Raw genomic sequence first — 18,830 nt, 5'->3', positions numbered from 1 at the left:
GATGTGTGGGAGAGTTAAGTATATCATTGTCAATTTCCAGCTCCTTTTTAGTTTTTTCACATTTATTGAGGACTATTTTCAGTGGCGGATGAATCCGTATTTGGTGCTTTCGTGAGTATTTTTTGGCAGATTCGTAAACAATCAATCGCTGCATCCTGATCTTGGGTTAATTTGGAAACTATCGGAGCAGCCTTTAACCAATCAGATGTCAATCAAACAGTCCGTCCTTCAGACGTAATATGTTCTCACCTCCAGTATGAGTGCTCATTACCTCCAAGATATCCAATAACCCCGGCAGGACGAAGAGCTGGGAGTTTCTGGCTCGAAGGTACACGGACGGTAGTTAATGAGGAAGAGGAACGTTTCCTCACCCACATCTTCTTCAGTTATTAAACTGCAGGGCCGCAAATGGAGCGCAGTGGTAATATGTTTCCTGCACTATGCCTCATTACTACCTCTGTCCTCGGAGGATTATACACAAATATGCATTCAATCATATTCAAGCCGTATCTTGAGTTGGAGCCCGGAGATGAGACGACAAAAGGGCGAAGAGTGAGCGAGACAAAAAGAAAAAAGGAAAATATGGGAAACATTTTAATCTCGTTAAAAGTGATAAACAAAACAATGTTTGTCACGGCCGCGGTTCGACAGATTGGTGGGATTGGATACAGTCATCATAAGCATAATAAGTTTTCAGCTAATTTTACGCTTATATAATTAAATTGTGGGAACTGCCTGTCCCGTTTTAATATCATGCAGCACTCCATCCAAAATATCCTGTTCAGGTTGTAGAAACAGAACTTATAAGGATTTAATTTTTCCTGACTGTTGCAGAACCAAAGGCAGGACAAAATTTTAATATTCAAAAGTGTACTTCAGAAAGTTGTTGGCAAAACAAATATCTAAGATTCCATTGAATTTTGTGCCAAACATGATTAAAGTGAACTAATAAATCCACCAACAATATCTTCTAACACTCATCGTTGAAAAATCATGAGCCAAAACATGAAATGGAGCTTCTGCAGTCACTCAATTAATTGATTGGTTGAAAATGTATTAGTTGTTTGAATTAGTCATTAATCATCTCTGCATCTCAGATTTGAAAATCTGCATCTCCTCATCTTCCATCATAATAACCTGAATCTCGTTGAGTTTTGGACTCCGAATCAGAACAAAAACAGACATTTGACAGCATTAAATTTTGAGAAAGAAAAACGGCACACAGGACGGCAGGAAGATAAGATTCAAAAAGACCTGTTTTTGGGGGCGTGTCTGTTTGATTGACAGGTCTGTGGTGCAGTCAGGTTACAGCTATCGGCGGGCGGGACGTAGTATTGGCGGGTTTCCAATCAGATCGGTCAGATCCACCGCTGGCTCCTCCCCTAGCTCATCCAAATATGGTCACTTCCTGCTCCAGACCAAATTGTTGTGGTGGCATTGAGTCTTTAGTAGCAGCCTTTAACCAACAAGTATCGACGACCAAATGTTGTGCACCAAAACTCACCAAACTGTAAACAACTGAGACGTGATCATGATAATGTGTGGAAGTGATGCTGATGTTGATCAAGAGACAATGTGACAGGTATACTTCCTCTCTGAACCTCCTGATGACACCTCACAAATAAAAAAAACTTGTTGTCCTGAGTGTGAAACCATCAGTGGCCACGAAGTCGCTCACAGGCTGAATGTGTCAAAGTGTCTGAGTGAATCACCGAACTTCACTTTTCATGAGTCTTCCTTATTCAACTTTCCACTAATAACAGGCCAGATGTTGGGACGAACCAACAGCTGTGTATCCACCCACCGTTCCTTTAGACGGGCACGTTGACAGGCAGCAGCAGGTGCATTCAGACACTCTGACACCCACAGAACTCGCTATAATTTAACCCGACTTACATTTGATTGTCTAATTGAAGAGCTAAGAGCCCGAGTTGACAACCAGCAGTTAGTCTGCCCCGAAATGAGTCTCAACCTTCAATAAAAAAAAATTAAAAAGAAATTCTATCAAATTATGAAAAAACTGCTGCAGTCTTGAGAGTTGGTGCGAGCGTGTGCCCGAGTGGGAACGTTTATTTTCTGAGTGTTTTTATGAGATTCAAGCACAATTTTTTCGAACACAGAAAAGTGAAGCATGCGTGTCACATCAAAAAGAAAACATCCAACATTTTAAAGAAGAAAAAGACAAAAACGACATCAAAAGTACGTCACAGCATCATCGTCTTTTTGGAAAATACGGCACGTCGATCTGCACTCGCTCCGTCGCCGGGCAGCTCATGCTGGAACACATAAGCAGCAGCGATAATCGTACGAAGGAACACCAGGAACCTCCTCGAACTACAGCGGATTATTTTCTGAAGGAGACATGTTGGTAGTTCTCAGATGTTTGTGCCACGGAGAGATTTCAGGTTATCACAACATGTGGTGCTTCGGCTGAAAGTAAATGTTCGAAGCAGGATTGTTTCTACAAACGAGCGTTACCTCGTGATCATCACAGATTGTTGTTCAAATCCTCAGATTAGAGTTTTGTAAACTAAAAATAAAAGTTTTTTTTGTCCCACAAACTAAAATATGCGAAGCTTTTGGTTGTTTTTCGAAGTTTCCTGTCAGCCATGGCTTTAAGTGACAGAGTGACTGTTACTTTTTTGACAAATAAAGCTATTGTTACACTTAAAATATGCAGAAAACTGTTTAATATCCGTCTATATCCGGCCAGTAGTCTGCCGACACAGAGGAGTAAGTGTCCCGCAACAAAAATACGAGGGGTGATGAGGAAATTCTGAAAACGTATTAAACCAAATGTTGTGCCGAGGCTCGACCCTGACGGAGGCGAACACTCGGACTCATGCTTGCACCCGTTTTTCAAGGACTCGCACGTTCCTGTCATGAATCCAAAGACTGCTACAAGTCCACGAAACACAGCAAAGCACGTGAACAGAAGCTTCAGCGGCAACTTTCACAATTACGTGTGGAGCAAAGCGGTGCCTGGTGGATGCAGCCGGTCACAGAACCAAACACTTGCAGCAAGAGTGAGATTTTGGTTTACGAAGGCTTCGGGTCTTGTTTCGCCGCTACGACCGACTTCCGTTAATCTCCGAAGCAGTCGTAGCAGAAGTTCGGCGAGAAGGAGCGACGCCGTCCCGTAACCGGAGGGTTGGAGCCTCCGGCGGCCCCGAGCATCCTCCCAGATGTTCTTGGATAACAGGCCAACTCTGGGGATGTTCTGACCCTCCTCATCACAAAGCAGCAGACAGAAAGAGGCGGAATCTCCGCGCTCAGTGAAATCAGCCACCAAACACAAGAAAATGACGTTTTTTTGGGGGTCGGTGGATGTTGAACGTTCCCGCGGCGCAACACGGAGAAACAAGCGCTCACAGCGGACATGCGAGAAGTAACAGCGCCGCCGACGGGATGGCCGGTCATCTCGGCCGCACGGTTCCTTTCAATAAATCTGCAGAAAAGTGAAGCCTTTTCAGTTCCCTCTGACGTCCGAGCTTGTGTTTTCCAAGAGGCACTTTTTGTTTGGTTGAGGACAAAGACGACACGGTTCGATCCCGACCAATTGATTACGCTCAGTTCACTCCGTGGACCGGGAACGTTCAGGCCGACGTGGAGCTGAAACTCTCCGGCGGCCTCACAGGGCCACTTCCTGTCTGCTGGGGTTGCCGTTGGCCGCCGGGGCCATGAAGGCGGCGGTGGGCGTCGCCTTCTTGATGGAGGTGAGGCGGATGTGGGAGGTGCTGTGCAGGTAACTGGCCTGGCGTTCGGGGCGGGGACCTCGACCACATCGCAGCTGACTGAGGAAGAAGAGGAAGAAAGAACAAACGGGAGACATGAGGAAGACCGAACCGGAGAACGACTTTATTCATTGAATTAATTTGAGTTACATTCGGTCCCTGCAGGAAATCGCCATCTTGCGAACGCAATAATTAACTCTAATTCAAGCAAACTCTGCAAATTTTAAGGAAACTGCAATATTTTTAAATTACCTAAAAATTTGCCACAAACAAAGTTGTCAGCAGAATTTGTGCTGAAAGTATTAATGACATAAAGTAAGTCTTCTCGAACAAAACTCACTTTATTAACAAAAATAACTTTCCAATCATAAATGTTCCGCAACTCTTTTCGTCACCAAATAAAACTCAGCTGATGTCATCGTTGTTTCTATATTACAGTCACAGTCTGTCTGTTCTGGAAACATACGCAGCTTATAGGAGCTTTTTTGTTTGTAACTTTGAGCCTCATGGTTCTCTAAGTTTGACAAATAAATACAAAAAAAGATTAGAACTAAAATATGTCTGTGATGTGCAGCATGATTATTATCAAAGGACGTGATTACATATGTATTTATTTGTCAGGTAGTGCTTAAAAGAAAAGAAAAAAGAAAATTCTCGACCTTCAATTTTTTTAATTCTCGCAATTTTACACAAAAAAACCCTCAAAAAAACCTCACGTCAAACTCCACAAATTACGTCGCAATTTTTAAGAAGCTCCATGACATCCTGGAGGGACCGTACGATACCGTGGTCAGATTCTGGCTGTGTGGTTCACACACTTTACGTTCCCATTCCAGTTTCTATTTCTTAGATTGATTGGTTTCTATTTTAATAAGTTTCTTTTTCCATTTCCTTGTTTTATCCTCAGTAGGCTCTTTTGGACCTTTGTCTCTGCAAAGTTCTGAATAACTCTGAGATAGAGAAGACAATTAACTCCAGTAGCTCGAGCAAAGTTTCAGAACGGAAAAGACGACGAACCCAAGCAGAGAAAAGAAAGTGTTTGAAATAAAACGTCTTCAAAAAACTGAGAGAAGTCCAGGTGCCTTCATATACAACTTTTTTTTTTACCGTATTGTTGAGCAGTTAAAAATTTGCCTTCGTTACATTTAACTTCTTGCTTGGTGCTTTTTTTGTTGTATTGACAAACGTCTCCCAGTGATTTAGAAAATTAAATGATAATTGAAGTCATCTCTTCCAGCTGAGAATGTGTTCCAGTTTTCTTCACCCGTGATGAAAGTCAAATAAAATATCTCTTGGTTTTGGACTGTTAGTTGGACAAAGAAGCCATTTAAAAAATATATTTTCGGACATTTTAAACATGCAACAATTAGTCGAGTAACTGAAAACGCAAAAATCACCATTAAATGCAGCCTTGAAGGAAAGTTTGCGTCGACATCGACTACAAAAGATGTGATTCTTTAAAAGACACCGAAAACCTTTCTCTGTGTGTGTGTGTGTGTGTGTGTGTGTGTGTGTGTGTGTGTGTGTGTGTGTGTGTGTGTGTGTGCGCCATAATCCCCAGAAACAAGGCTGAGAGTTGATTAGCTCTCTGGGGGCGGGAGGTCAGAAACATTTCTGTACTTTTATGTAAACCCTCACACTCGGACCAGAAACACCGCTCAGCTGCTTCTTCCATTTGAGTTTCAAAGAACAGATACAAAACAGGTGAATTGCTATAATTGCTTCCCAAAGGCTCTTTTTTTTGTTGTTTAAAAAAAAAAAAAAAAAAAGTGTCGTCCATATTCTTTGCTGTCAGGATTTCGTCTGCAGATCTGACCCAAATGAAAAGTCAAAGCCGTCCCCGGGTTCCTCTGAGCTGAAGAGTTGTGCAGCAGGTTTCCATCCCGCCGAGGCAGAATAATGATACGTTACAGGATGTTTAGTGGAAGACGGAGCACTCAGAACCACATTTGGAAAATGACGAGGCCCTTGATTACTTCTTTATCGCACCCATTCAGAGTGGAGGATGAATCACTTTTTCCATTTCCTGAATCTATTTGTGAATGCGCCGAGTTCCTCAAATGTTCAGCCCTCCGGAAAGTTTTGATTTGTCTGCAATTGCAATTTAACACAGTTTCTACACACGAAACATCAGAAGCAGACCGCCAATACTGAGCAGTCGCGCTGCAGAGTGGAGGCACGTCGCTCAGACAAATATATAAACATTTGAATTATTTACATTTGTTCTTTATTTAAAGAATCCGGAATTAAATCCACGACAGTCCATCATTGATGACGAATAGCCGCATTGAAACCTTGAAGCTAACTTGTAAAAAATAACAATTACTGTCAATGAAAAACTCATCAAAACTCTCATATGACTCATAAGTCATTATAGTTTCGAATGACTTCTATGGAGGACCGGCAGACAGACCCCTGAACTAAGTAGAGCTGCAAACGAGGGTCTGGTTACCCTCGTCTGCAGCCCTTACATCCACCAAAGCGTTTTTTCTTGAGTACGACACATTTTTAAAATGGCCTTAATGAACGGCAGCAGCGTGACGAGGCGCTCAGCATTTATTCTGGTCAATGAGAGTTCAGAAATATCAGCACTGCACTCGTCGCTGTCACCAGCTGACCAATCACAGTGAAGGAGGGCCGGACAAATGCGGTCAAACCTCCGACACTGATCTCTGATTGGTCCGCCCTTCAGAGTGGCTGCAAACACTGGTACGAGCCGAGTCACCAGACTGTAATCAAGGAGAAGAAAACTGAGCGACAGTCGGTGCTGCCGGGCTGCAACCAAATTATTTTTCAAAACGTTAAACAGCAATTATTACAAAAAACAATGGGAAACGTGGTCTTTTTTTTTCCTTTACAAAACATTTGTACATCTTCATATGTTGAAAAATGAGCTGTGCTGCCAACGCTGTCATTCGTTGGCCACCGTTCCCTGAGGGGAGAGTTGAAATTGGGTTATGAGTGAAAACTGTTATCGGTAAAATGACTTTCCAAACACGAAGACACGCGGGACGAATCTGACCTGTTGAAATGCCTCCGGAAACTCTCGCTGAGCAGGTAGAGGGCGAAGGGGTTGACGCAGGAGGAGGAGAAGCTGAGGACTCGGGCCAGCAGCGTGATGACGAGGTGGGCCAGCGACAGGTCCATCTGGTGGTAGTGGAAGGAGCGGTACATGTAGAGCACGTGGTTCGGGAACCAGCACAGCGCAAACAGGCCCACGAACACCAGCACGATCTTGGCCAGACGCTTCCTGGTCTCCATCTGGAAGAGATGGAAACGACCGAGTTTTTTAAAACTACATCTGACCGGCCATAAAAACGTCAATCATCAGATGGAACTCATCCAGAGCTGAGAGGACGTAGCTCAGTACAAACCAATCAGTCGGAAACTGTACGACTCTTTGACCAATTAATCTATCGGCTATTTTTTAAAAGGCATCCACAATCACAGAAAAAACAACAACCACTAGTTATGAGGGAAAACAAGTAGAGAGTACTAGGGCTTGGTTTTACAACTGGTTTCCCGATTTGATTCCTGATCCGATATCAGTTCAGTTATCAGTTCAGTTGGGGTTATTTCAGTTACAATATCAATTTTACTTGGATATGAAACAGATTTCATTGTCTCGGATCTCTACGCTTCTCTTTTCTCTCTTTACTCTCCCCTCACACCAACCGGCTGCTGTTCGAGGTTTCTTCCTGTTAAAATGGAGGTTTTTTTCCTTCCAGTCGTTGTTGTATTGTTGGGTTCCTTCTCTATAATGTTTTAAAGTTCTGTTAGAAGGACTTTACTGTGTTAAGTTGGGTTGTGATTTGGCACGGCAAATTTTTTTTGAACAAATGCACTTTTTATTTAACACCAACAAATGCTAATCCAAGATATTAACTATTTTCTTTGATTGACATTGTGAACACATTTCAGATTTCAGCAGCAGGCAGTTAGTGCGAATGTCTCCGGAGCAGAACTAATAGAAACGAGCAGTAAATGCAGCTAACAGCAGCTGTTTTACACTTATTCTGGTGGAAACACGTTATCGGGTGAGACAGGATTGATGCTTGGACGCCCGGCGGGACCCCGACATGCTAAAAGCGTCCTCCAGATGTCATCTGACGAAACTGACGGAGATCATGTTTGACGAGCGGATGCAGCGAGTGGACGCACATCGTACGAGGAGTTTGACCTCGTCAGGTGGACGCTCGCAGATCGTCCGAGACGCATGAAAAAGGTCAGCGGCGTCAGTCAACTGCACTTTCAACACGCCACTCACTTCTGCACGAAGCAGCACAAACAACACCAGAAAGCACCGGCAGTGTTTCAGCGACAAACATTTCCAGCCTTCTGACTTTCTGATGCGTTCAGATCTGACAGGAAGCGGCGCACAGACGCCGTCCTTCTGCTTTTGCTTTTAAAATCCGTTGAGGTTTTAGTTTTTTTTAGCAGCCAACTAAACCTCCGAGGAGCCGATTCGACTTTCTCACCTCAAACCCACGGAGAGAAATAGAAAATCAGTGGCGTTCACACGGAGCTCCGAGTCCAAGGATACGATTCTCCCTCCGCTGGTTTTTTCATCCGTCCTCTCGCAAGAATCGGTTTAATATTTCAGTGAAACTTCGCAGCAGTCGACGGGAAGTTTAAGTCGAGACGGAGTCACGTCGAGTTTATCGTAATTATTTCCTCTCTCGTTGAGACGGGTTTGGTTTCCGTCCGAGCTTCAGTCACGTTTTCCTCGTTTGATCTTTGCTAATTTCAGGCAACAAAAACAAAAAAACAGTCGAGTTTTAATCATTTAGAAAAATCTCTCAACTGATGCAGCGAAAAACTCATCTGCACACAAAAAGAGGATTACAGGAGTTTGGTAAGAAAAAAAAATTGCACAGGAAGATTACATTTTTTCACAATGAGTGCTGCTTTAATTAAATACTTTCTGCAGAGTGAAGAGCAGATGTGCTTTTCCAGCCTCGTCATCTTTAAGTCTTGACGGCATCCGGCGGCGCATCACCTCGTCTGACTCGCCTCTTAAAGACGTGACACACTCAAAAAATAAATAAATAAAAAGTTAACCAACAGCAAAGTGCTGATTACAGAGCCGGATCATCTCTCCTGCCTGCTGCTGATTTGTGTTTGCTTTGATTCGCAGCCAACGGTCGGGCATTTTCCCCAAGATCCTCTTAGGCACCTGCAGCTCCGGGCCACAACTCATCTGGCAGAGTGGATTATGGGAATTTGTGTGCATGAATTTGTGTGTGCACATTTTTTAGAGGTCCTAATATACTTTATTACTTGTAATTTCTTTGCATATATGTATTGCCGTGTGTGTGTGTGTTCCTCAAGAAATGTAATAGTCGGTGTTTGGGAGGCGAGCTGCTGACCGCTGCCTCTGTCGCCGGAGAGGAGGCGTTCAGGAACCTCCGGGGGGCTGCGAGCTGCCAGCTTCCATTAGAGGCGCGCTGGAGATCGACACCTGAGGTGAGTGCAATGCAGCGAGCCATCAACTTGTCATATTTCCATTACGCTCCAAATGCTGAAAAATGCCAAAATCCAGAGAGAGCAGCGCCTTCATTTGTGCACCTGGAAGCCCGTCGGGTTTGCAGATGATGAAGTCTCCCATCATGCACTTGTGGGGAAAAAAAATAAAGCTCCCATCGAACATCAGTCTGCATTTATCACACGGTTGGAAAGTGATGGAAAACCATTCATTGTTGGACGAGAAAACTAAACCAGCTGTAACTTCTCTGAGGAGAAAAGTTTCATCACCGGAGACTTTCTGAAACATTTCAAAGGTCTCCATTGATGATTTCCAGAGTTTGATGCAAAAGAACAACAACGCAGCCCTGATTTTGTCACGGAAATCAGTGCAGGGGCTCAGGAACACTTCTCTGCTGTGGGCGGACGTGTTGAAAATGTTCTGTTGCCCAAAATCTGATGTTTGTGTGTTCCAGTTTCAGGTCCGTGGTACCAGCGGTCACGTTAACGAGAGGAACTCGTATCGAACTTAAACAAGTTTGCATTCGGACTTCCTCCAACTTTAGACTCTCATCCATCGGGAAGACGTCCGATTGGTCTCAGATTGAGTTTGGATCTCGACTCTTGTTGGTTTCTGAGTCCTGGACGGGTCGTCCGACCTCGATCGATCTCTGCAGGCTGGTGAACTCTAAAAGAATACGTCGTCTCTCCAGACCTGTCGCTCTGACATTGGTTCTTACCTCGGAGTAAAGTTTTCTTTAAGCTGGTCGCATTATGAAACTGTGCTTCAGCCGTCGCTCATCATCTTGTTCATCCGCTTCTGTTCTGTTCTTTCTTCTCTTCTGTTTGTGTTGATTTCAGGAACTCTGTCGGCCGTAAAACTGCAGTTTCTGCTTTGAAGTGTTGATTTGAGCGTTTATTGATTAAAGAGCTTCAACCGGACGCTGAAGAGCCGCGGCTTCTTCTGCAGACTTCTTGGCTTCAAACAGAAAAAGTGAGACTCTTTCTGCTAATAACTGTTGATGTTTTTTAACCCGTCCAGCTGGTAAATCTTCACATTTCTTTCATGTTACGCGGGAGCGTCCTGACTCGCCGGTTCAAAGCCGATTCGGAGGCTTTACCTTGAAGGAACCTTGAAGTTTTCTTTCAAAAATCTTTAGTTTCAAAGCCATGAAAACAACAACTCCATGCAACTGTGGAGAAAAGAAAAAAAACTAAACTGCACCAAAATGCAAATATGCTTGATCCGAGCTTCCACCAGCGTTTTCCAGCGAACTCGATCCGTCACGTCGTCATTTTGTTTCCGTCCTCTTTCTCCATCTTTTATCTGACTTCCTGATTTGGTCGTGTTTCTTTGATTCTTGCTTCTATCACGGATACGTTTTGTGTCTACAGTTGTCATTCCTTACTAAAGTTAATACAGCCTGCTGTGATTTAGTCCTTAAAAAACATGAATACTTCTAATTATCCCGGAACATTTCACATCGAGTGTCTGTTAGCGGGAGGAGAACGCACTTCTTGTGTTTTATTTAGAAAATTGACCAGTTTCTCTTTATTTTCCTCAGAAGAAGAAGACAACTAAATGAGAGTGTTTCTTTAGTGTTTACTGAAATTAAAATGAGCACAAATGAAATGATATTAAATTCTGAATCATTGGTTGTTTTTATCCATCTAGAGAATCAATAGTCCGAAGAACTCTGAATACTGAGATCCACACACCTCTAGGAGAGGATGTACTGATCATGGTCTAACAGCAGAGGGTTTACACACACACACACACACACACACACACACACGCATACATGCGACCATTTCTCTGTAAATTTTGTGACTGGAGGGTTTTTCTGGCTTTTCTATTGTCGGAGTTTCATGAATAAAGATGAACTCTCGTCTCCGTCATTCGTATCAGAAATAGAAAATAGGAAAGTCGGAGTTGAGCTGCTGCAGCGACTCGTGTCTCATCTGAAGTCGCAGCTTTTTGTGTGTTTGTTGTTCTGTGCGTTACTGCTGCGGCTGTTGTTGCTGTTTGTGTTGAAAAGGTGTGCGACAAATAAAACGTAGAAAAATCAACATAAAAAAGATGTATTCTTGTCTGAATGTAGGACGAGAGGCTGCTGAGAGACACGATGTTAAACTGCAGCACAGCGGTGGAGACGGGAGGACATCTGGTCCGAGGGTTCGGGCTTCCAGCGCTATCTTTATCAAAGTCTTTACAAACCACCGATCGACCTCATTGATTCGTAGGAAATGAACGAGCTCCTTCCAACTGGAGATCCAGACGACAAACTTCACAGCAAACCGGATAATTGTCTCATTAGAATTGTCTATCTTGGACCAAAGACTTTGCACTTGTGAGCACAACAGGTAACAAATACACACGTGAAACTTTTCAATAAGTTTAGTCAATAAAATGTCTCCACCAGTTAATTAGTACAGACTGAGAAACTGCATGTAAACAAGTAATGAATCTCTGAATGACAGTTCATCTTCTGGGAAACATGAAAATCTGAACAAACTTTAAAAAGTTGTTGAGATGTTTCCTTGCCTGGATGAAAGAAAAATAATTTCACGTCTAACTACTTTAAAATACTGAACTTTCATCTCTTCACAAGTTGTGGATTTTCTCACCTGAACTTTTTTCCCTATTTGCCTTTTTTTTCTTCAGAGCTCGCTGCTGTTCAATCTTTCTCACTTTATCTGTCGGCCGTTTCATGTGTCACCCCTTCATCTCTGAGTGGCACCTCTCTCTCCATCGTTCCTCCTCGCTGCTCTTTTCCTCTGTGAACATTCACCTGAAACACTTCTTCTTCTGTTTACTGTCATTCACTGAGTAACAACGGCATCAGAAAACAACCCGGTGCCGCAAACAGCTGCAGAGTCGGAGCACCGAGAGCGAAGCTGAAAGAAGCTAAAAAGCCTCCTAGAACTGACGTGTACGAACGAGACGCGATCAGAAAGTTCTGAAAGTGTTTCTGGCTGGGGGAGGAGCCAGCGGTGGATCTGACCGATCTGATTGGAAACCTGACGATACTACGTCCCGCCCACCGATAGCTGTAACCTGACTGCACCACAGACCTGTCAATCAAACAGACACGCCCCCAAAAACAGGTCTTCTTGAATCTTCTTTTCTAATGAATGAGGGATTATTTTCAGATGGACCTCCAGAAAACTAATAAGAAGGAGTGACTTTAGCTAACAACACCGAGATAACTGATGGACACATTTTATTCACTTTGGATTTGATGAGACAAGTTGAATGGGAGTCTATGGAGCCGGAGGCTTTTTGGAGCCGACCTCTAGTGGCACTCGCTGGTATTGCAGCTGAAGACACTTCTATTTTTTAGACCTGAAGCTACGAACTCTTTTATATCCAGTCTTTAGTTAGGCACAAAAATTCCCTGGAATGCAAAAGATCCAAAGACATGCAACTTTTCTAATATTTGCTTTTCAGAAAACACAAAATAAAGATCAGTGTACTGCATGCAGTCGTTAAACAGAGTAAAGTTCTAACTCAGAAATGGGCTTCAGTTGTGTTTCCACTCTGCAAAGCTACGACTTGGTGTCGCAAAAAAGAACGGGGAAAAAAAGGCGGGACCAGGCAGGACTGTCGCCGTTTCCTCACCGAGTCAGATCGTTCCAACGTTAAATTCAGCTCGTCCCTCTGCAGCTCTAAGGGTCTCTTCTGTTTCTCTTGTAAAAGCTTACATTTGTATGATGATGATGATGATGATGATGATGATGTTATATCTGCAAAGGAAGAATGACCCGGCCGGACAGCTGTAATATCGGATCCTCCGCGAGTACACAAAATTCAATCACGGCAGTTTTTATATCCAAAATGTTTCACTTTAATCTGAACAAATGAGTCCGTCTGTGTTCTCTTGCGGCCTCGGGTCACGATGTCCGCCGCTAACGCAACTCAACCTTATTGTAACATTTCGAAGTCATGACAAATGATGCTCTTTATTGGCGATGCAGGTCGACGTTTTATTCCGCTGCCTCTGGTCTCTGAGTTTTCTCGGCAAGCGGCGCCGAGCTTTGCGAGGGCAGATTTTGGGTGGGAGGGGACTGGAATTGTCTGAAGTCAGAACCCAGCAGAGCGTGAAATAAAGCTCCTGATATCGGTGCAGACTTTCAGTCTTCTCTGCTGAAGATTCGCTGATGTTTGTGCATCAAACAAAAACAAAAAAACTTTTATCTGTCCGAAGCTTCACGGAACAGTTCGGAGTTTGGTGTTTTCTTTGAGAAACTCTGACAATCAGATCCTCCAAAAGGTTCATTATACATCTTAAAAGACTACAAATCTTTCCTCTAATTAGTGAATCCGCCTTCTTTTCCTTCTTGTTGCTGATCCCAGACGGATATGAGCGTCTGGATCCTTCTGATTTACTTCTTTTTAAAGCCGCATCGTCGTGGCCGCCTGCCAGCTCGGTGACACCGGCAGCAGGTCTCAGGCTGCTCCTGTCTGCTTGTGCCATCATTTGCTCGAATACTGCAGCTGTCAATCAGCCGTCACTCAAAGCCACACGGTTGCTGACTCAGCGACGACGAGCTGTAAGAAGAAGTCTAGGAGTGGAAAGCAAATGTATTTTTTTCTCATTTACAAGTTAAACTAAAAGACCTCCGAGGAAACGATGTTAAACTGATGATGAGTTACAGCTTAATACGCAGCAGTCTCCTGCGTCGAAGTCCCGCCGACCCATCCATCCGCCCCGACCTCCTCCCGACGTCACCAGACTTCCTAGTTTGCTCCCACCATAATTACAACGACCACTAGAGGGCGCTGTCGCGCACAGAGACCACAGACTGTATATAAAAGTGGACTGGACGCAGCTTCTTGGTGTTGAAAAGTAATGCTGATGTTGAAGTGCCATGAAGTGCAATACCACCGAGGGCCACTAGGGGCTGGCTCCGATAAACTCCTGTTTAAAAAGCACAAACTTCTCTCCTGAAATTCTGAAAATAAACTGAAAATAAAGAACACTGAAATATGGAAGCAGAACATTTGATAACATGTATGATATTATAATGTGTGCTCTCAAAGATTCCAGAAGTTGTGATTTTCTGATCTTTTAGCTCAAAGACTGGGGAGGTTTTCTTTTCTTGTGAAAACTCACATTGATAAACAACCCCGACAGCTTTAATTAAATTAATCAGGAGTAGCAATTATTTAAATTTCAGAAAGTGCTGAAAAACTCTGTCTGCAGAAATGATCAATTGCTCTTCCCGCCTTCTGCCTGTGTTTTTTACTCTTCATTATTATTAGCCGTTCGTCAGACCTCCTGTGGTTTGAAGCGAAGTTATTTTCTGTTTGTTTTGGATGTCGATGTGAGCCCGACAGCCGTCTGAGCATTCACTCGGTGCCACCTGCCAAGCCGATGTCTGTAACGGCCTCCGGCTCTGATTGATCCTGCAGCCCAAAACCTGGCAGAGAAAAATAAGTCAAACGGCGGAGCGCGCAATCATTTTGGTATTCAGGAGCCGTCAGTCAACCGTCAGTTCAAATTAAAGTCCAACCGAAGGGACGATCGATAACGGCAAATTGACAAAAATGAAAGCTGATTACTCAGAACAGAAGAGTCAGAAGAAACTGATTGCAAAATTCTCCACATTTGGTTTATAAAATATGGTTTCTCGATTTAGTGGGTGTGAAGATATCCTACAATTAGTTATAATTACACGTGTAGATACGAGACATCTGCGTCTTTTTTCTTTCTTTCTCGTCCATCTGCAGACTGAGCGATGCTGCTGATGCACAAACATACCGGCTGCTTATTTACTTGTCATACAAACGAGTAGCATTGACATGTTTTCTGCTTCACTGCTCTGCTTGTCATTCTAACAGTAACCTCGTCAGGTGTTTACCCACCAAGCTGTATTCATAACTGGATCGCTGGCTGACGGATTTTTATCCACGAACCATCCCGAATGTCTCCGCGTGGTTTTGCTCAATGTTGCTTCCTCTTAAAAGAACGTTTTTCCTCTGTGGTAGTGATTCCCAAATTGTGGTACCACTGGTGGTTACTGATGGGACATTGTTTTGAAAGAGTTATTGAAAAACTTTAAAAAATCCAACATTTTATACGACTATCAAAGTCTTATTTCATTGTTTTTGGTTACTGCTGCCAGAAGGTGGCGGTAATGCACCTAGAAGCCGTTTGCGAACCGCTTATTCAACAACATAAAAAAATCAAATAGTTCAGAGTGAAGTTCGAATAGTAGTTTTGCTTGAAATGCCCATCCCGAATAAATCCATTGCATTAGAATGACGTTAACGTTGGCTGTTTTTTAAATATTTTATGAATTAAGTTTGCGTGTGCTCCGTTGGGGGACGTCACCTCCGACATAACGACATAAGATGATATGAGAGATGTAAATGTCTTCTTTCTTCTTTTTTTTAAACAGCAGCCTTATGTTGTTGTTATTTATTCTTCTTTGAGGAAATTGATCTCGTTAAATAAGTGAATTTAATTTTTAAATGAAAACTGTTTGTGTGCAGTGGGAGGTACTTGGAGAATTAGCTTTGGTTCTGAAGAGTTTGGGAACCTTTGTTATTTTGTTCTGGGTTCTTTAAAGCATCTTGAGACTGTTTTAGTTGTTTATTTGTTTTATAGATCAGATTTGATTGAATGTTTGCTTTCACGAGCTGCTGAACAGGTGTACCTAATGAAGTGGACAGTGAGTGTAAGTGACCGTTTTCAGCAATGTCATCTTAAATTTAGTTTCCCAGCTTCAGTGTGTTTGTGTGCGTGCATGCGTGGGTTTGTGTGTGTGTGTGTGTGTGTGTGTGTGTGTGTGTGTGTGTGTGTGTGTGTGTGTGTGTGTGCGTGCGTGCGTGCGTGCGTGCGTGTGTGTGTGTGTGTTTTATCTCGGGGGACATAATGAATTAGCCGTGCTCTCAGATAAGATCGTAGACGTGTTCGGTATTGATGTGGGCGTTTGCAGTTAATGCAGCGATTGTCTTGTAGCCCTGATGGATGTGAAGATACGTGTGAGGAGGGTTTTATTTATTTATTTATTTTCAATTTAAGAGAGAGCAGATGGCATCGCACCCCACGAGGACGCTGAGATGGATTTAGGGGTAATGAGATGAATTAGACGACGCACATGATACGACCGGACGGACGGACGGACGCACAGGGAGGAATTTCATTCTGTCTGACTTCAAGGTTGAATGACCATCTATTTACTTTCCCTGTTTTATTGGTTTCTGATCAAAATCCTGCCACACGGGAGGTGATACATGTGGAAATATGTGGCCAAAAGTATGCGGACGCCTTCACATTACAGCCACATGTAAGGACGCAATACGAGCTGCTTTACTGAAGACGTAAAAGGACCGAAACACATCAATGCACCGCCGCCAGAATAAATTAACTCCTCTAAGATGTTGCTGCAACTTTTCCTTCTTTTTTAGAGGAACATTTCTCGTCCTTTTTATTCCGCTTTACACAAAACTTTTCTCATTATAACAACATCTCATGTTTTCTTGTTATTTCAAAGCCAAGATGTCTCATTAAAGCCAACTTTTCCACTTTCAGTCGAGTCCAGGTTTCCTAATATAACGAGGAAAATGTACCGTAATGGCGGCAGCGACGAGATGTACATAAAATCTGTTCTGTAAATGTTTGTCTTCGAGGGTCGGATAGAACAAACAATCAGACAGTTTCACTGCAACACATTCAGTATTTCAACATTTCCTCTTTTTCAGTTTGTGAATAAAGACATTTTAAAACGATCTAGGTTCGGTGTGTTTTCCAATTTGTCCAAAATAAAAAAAATGTACAATGAAAAAAAACAAGTGGAAAATGTTACTTAAGAAAACATTATTTCTTTTTTAATTGCTTATTGTTTTCCCGTCTTTAAATTTAACTGTCTGATGTTGTGCAGCACTCTGCCGTGTATAATATAATATAATTTAATATAATATAATATAATATAATATAATATAATATAATATAATTTAATATAATATAATATAAATAGATGTCACTCAACTTATTGGATGCTGTGTTAAGATTTTCCTTCATTGGCAAATACACTAAAATACACCAACGTAGGCTGAGAGGGGATTTATATATATATAAATATATGTTTTACGTCTCAGGTCCTTTCTTTTAAAGTCTATGAACACAGTTAGAGAGCGTTCGATGTCTCGCTGATGATCCTCCTCCTCTCTCAACTCTGTGTCATCAGTTGATTCACTGTTTGTGTCCATTAACCCCGAGTTCGACGAGGTCACCGTCACTTGGCGCAGCCCGCTCAGCTTTTTCTGCCTCTGAAAGGACTCTCGCTGTGACTCCGTCAGTTAAACGGGCTCCACCACCAAAGGAAAGCAAAACAACGACAGGTCTATTCTTTCGTTACCGTCAGGGTTGTTATCGCGTCTCTACGTCCAGTGTGAGTCGTCTAAAAAGAGGTCCAACCAAGAAAATGTGTTAAACTCAAGTCTGAAGTCGGATCAATCATTTGAAACATTTAAATCTCAGCTCATGAGAGACAAGCGAAGTCTCGAGTCTTTACAGCAGATTCGGGTCGAGTCAAATCTTCGAGTCTGAACGAGTCTCGACAGTTATGTCGGTTCTTCTGTTGTTGGTACGTCTGTGAACTTTGTTATTTCCACCGAGTTCTTCAAACGCTGTTGTAAACAAATCATTGACTTCTGCACAGATGTTTCATTAAAAATAAAAGACTTCCAGCCGCTCGGTGGGAACAAACCCTCCCTTTCCTGTTTGGCTTTTAATGTGAAAAAGCTACAGGAAGTGTCGAGATTGATCGATGGCAGCTTCAGAAAGATGCAGTTTGGAAACACCTGGAAATAATTCGTAAAAAAAGAATAAACTGGTGGGCCGACTGGTGACGGGACTCCGACTGTATTAGTGCCGTGAAGTGAGACGTTCAGGGTTCACCGTCAACGGCGGTCGCGAAACTCCCCGGAGAGTGTCGGTAATTCTCCGCTCGGGCGCTCCATCATCGATCGTGTACACCTGATCTGACCCGCCGCCGTCAGGCCTTTAATAATTCAGCTCCCCGTTGACCTCCTCTCCATCTGTGACGATCAAGCTGGTGTGAAGCGATCACTCACACCGACCGACACTTTCTCCACCGAGGCCTCCGAAAGACAAGGAGGTGTGAAAAGAGAGTCCATTAAACTAAACTTCAGACTGTTCACTTTCTGCAGGAGTTCGTGATCTCAGACGGCACTTTACTTATTCTGCTACTGCTCGACTTTATTTCTTTTCTCTCTCCTTCATGGATGATTTTCATTCATTTCTTAACATTAACAAATCAATATGGACTGAAGCAAAACTAATATTTAATATCTTCAGATTTAAAGATGCATCCAGCCACCGACATGTCGGGTTGGCTGAGCTTCTTTTTTTTTAACGCTTTGTTCTATTGCGCAGTTTTTATTTTAAACAAATCATTGCAGCCAAGTGTTCCTGAGCCCATGCAGGGATTTCCAATACAATTTCTTTTTTTTTCTTTTTTTTTTATGTCAAACTCTGGAAATGGTCGACAGAGACCGTTGAAATGCTTCAGAAAGTCTAACGGCGATGAAGCGATGAGTCAGAAAGTGTTTGTTAGAAATGAAAACAAGACTCATTCATTCATTCACTCGTTCATTCGTTC

At 42.9% G+C, this 18,830-nt stretch overlaps 1 protein-coding gene across 1 annotated transcript in view; it reads right to left on the bottom strand.

Moving 5' to 3' along the window:
* Positions 1-2,030: 2,030 nt before the first annotated feature.
* Positions 2,031-18,830, bottom strand: part of nmbr (neuromedin B receptor) — a 30,023-nt gene continuing 13,223 nt past the window's right edge. Inside the window, exons 4-5 of the mRNA XM_069723206.1 lie at positions 6,757-6,995; positions 2,031-3,794 (exon numbers count right to left, since the gene is read on the bottom strand). Coding sequence (XP_069579307.1) covers positions 3,632-3,794; positions 6,757-6,995 — 402 coding nt within the window. The 3' untranslated portion in view covers positions 2,031-3,631. The remainder of the gene's footprint in view (positions 3,795-6,756; positions 6,996-18,830) is intronic.

Source organism: Brachyistius frenatus, unplaced genomic scaffold (assembly GCF_029030835.1).
Source record: "Brachyistius frenatus isolate BFR_SWC_R1_liver_20210118 unplaced genomic scaffold, ASM2903083v1 Contig_320, whole genome shotgun sequence".
Classification (NCBI taxonomy): domain Eukaryota; kingdom Metazoa; phylum Chordata; class Actinopteri; family Embiotocidae; genus Brachyistius; species Brachyistius frenatus.
The sequence above is the reverse complement of the archived record's forward strand: the minus strand, read 5'-3'. Positions and strand labels throughout refer to the sequence as shown.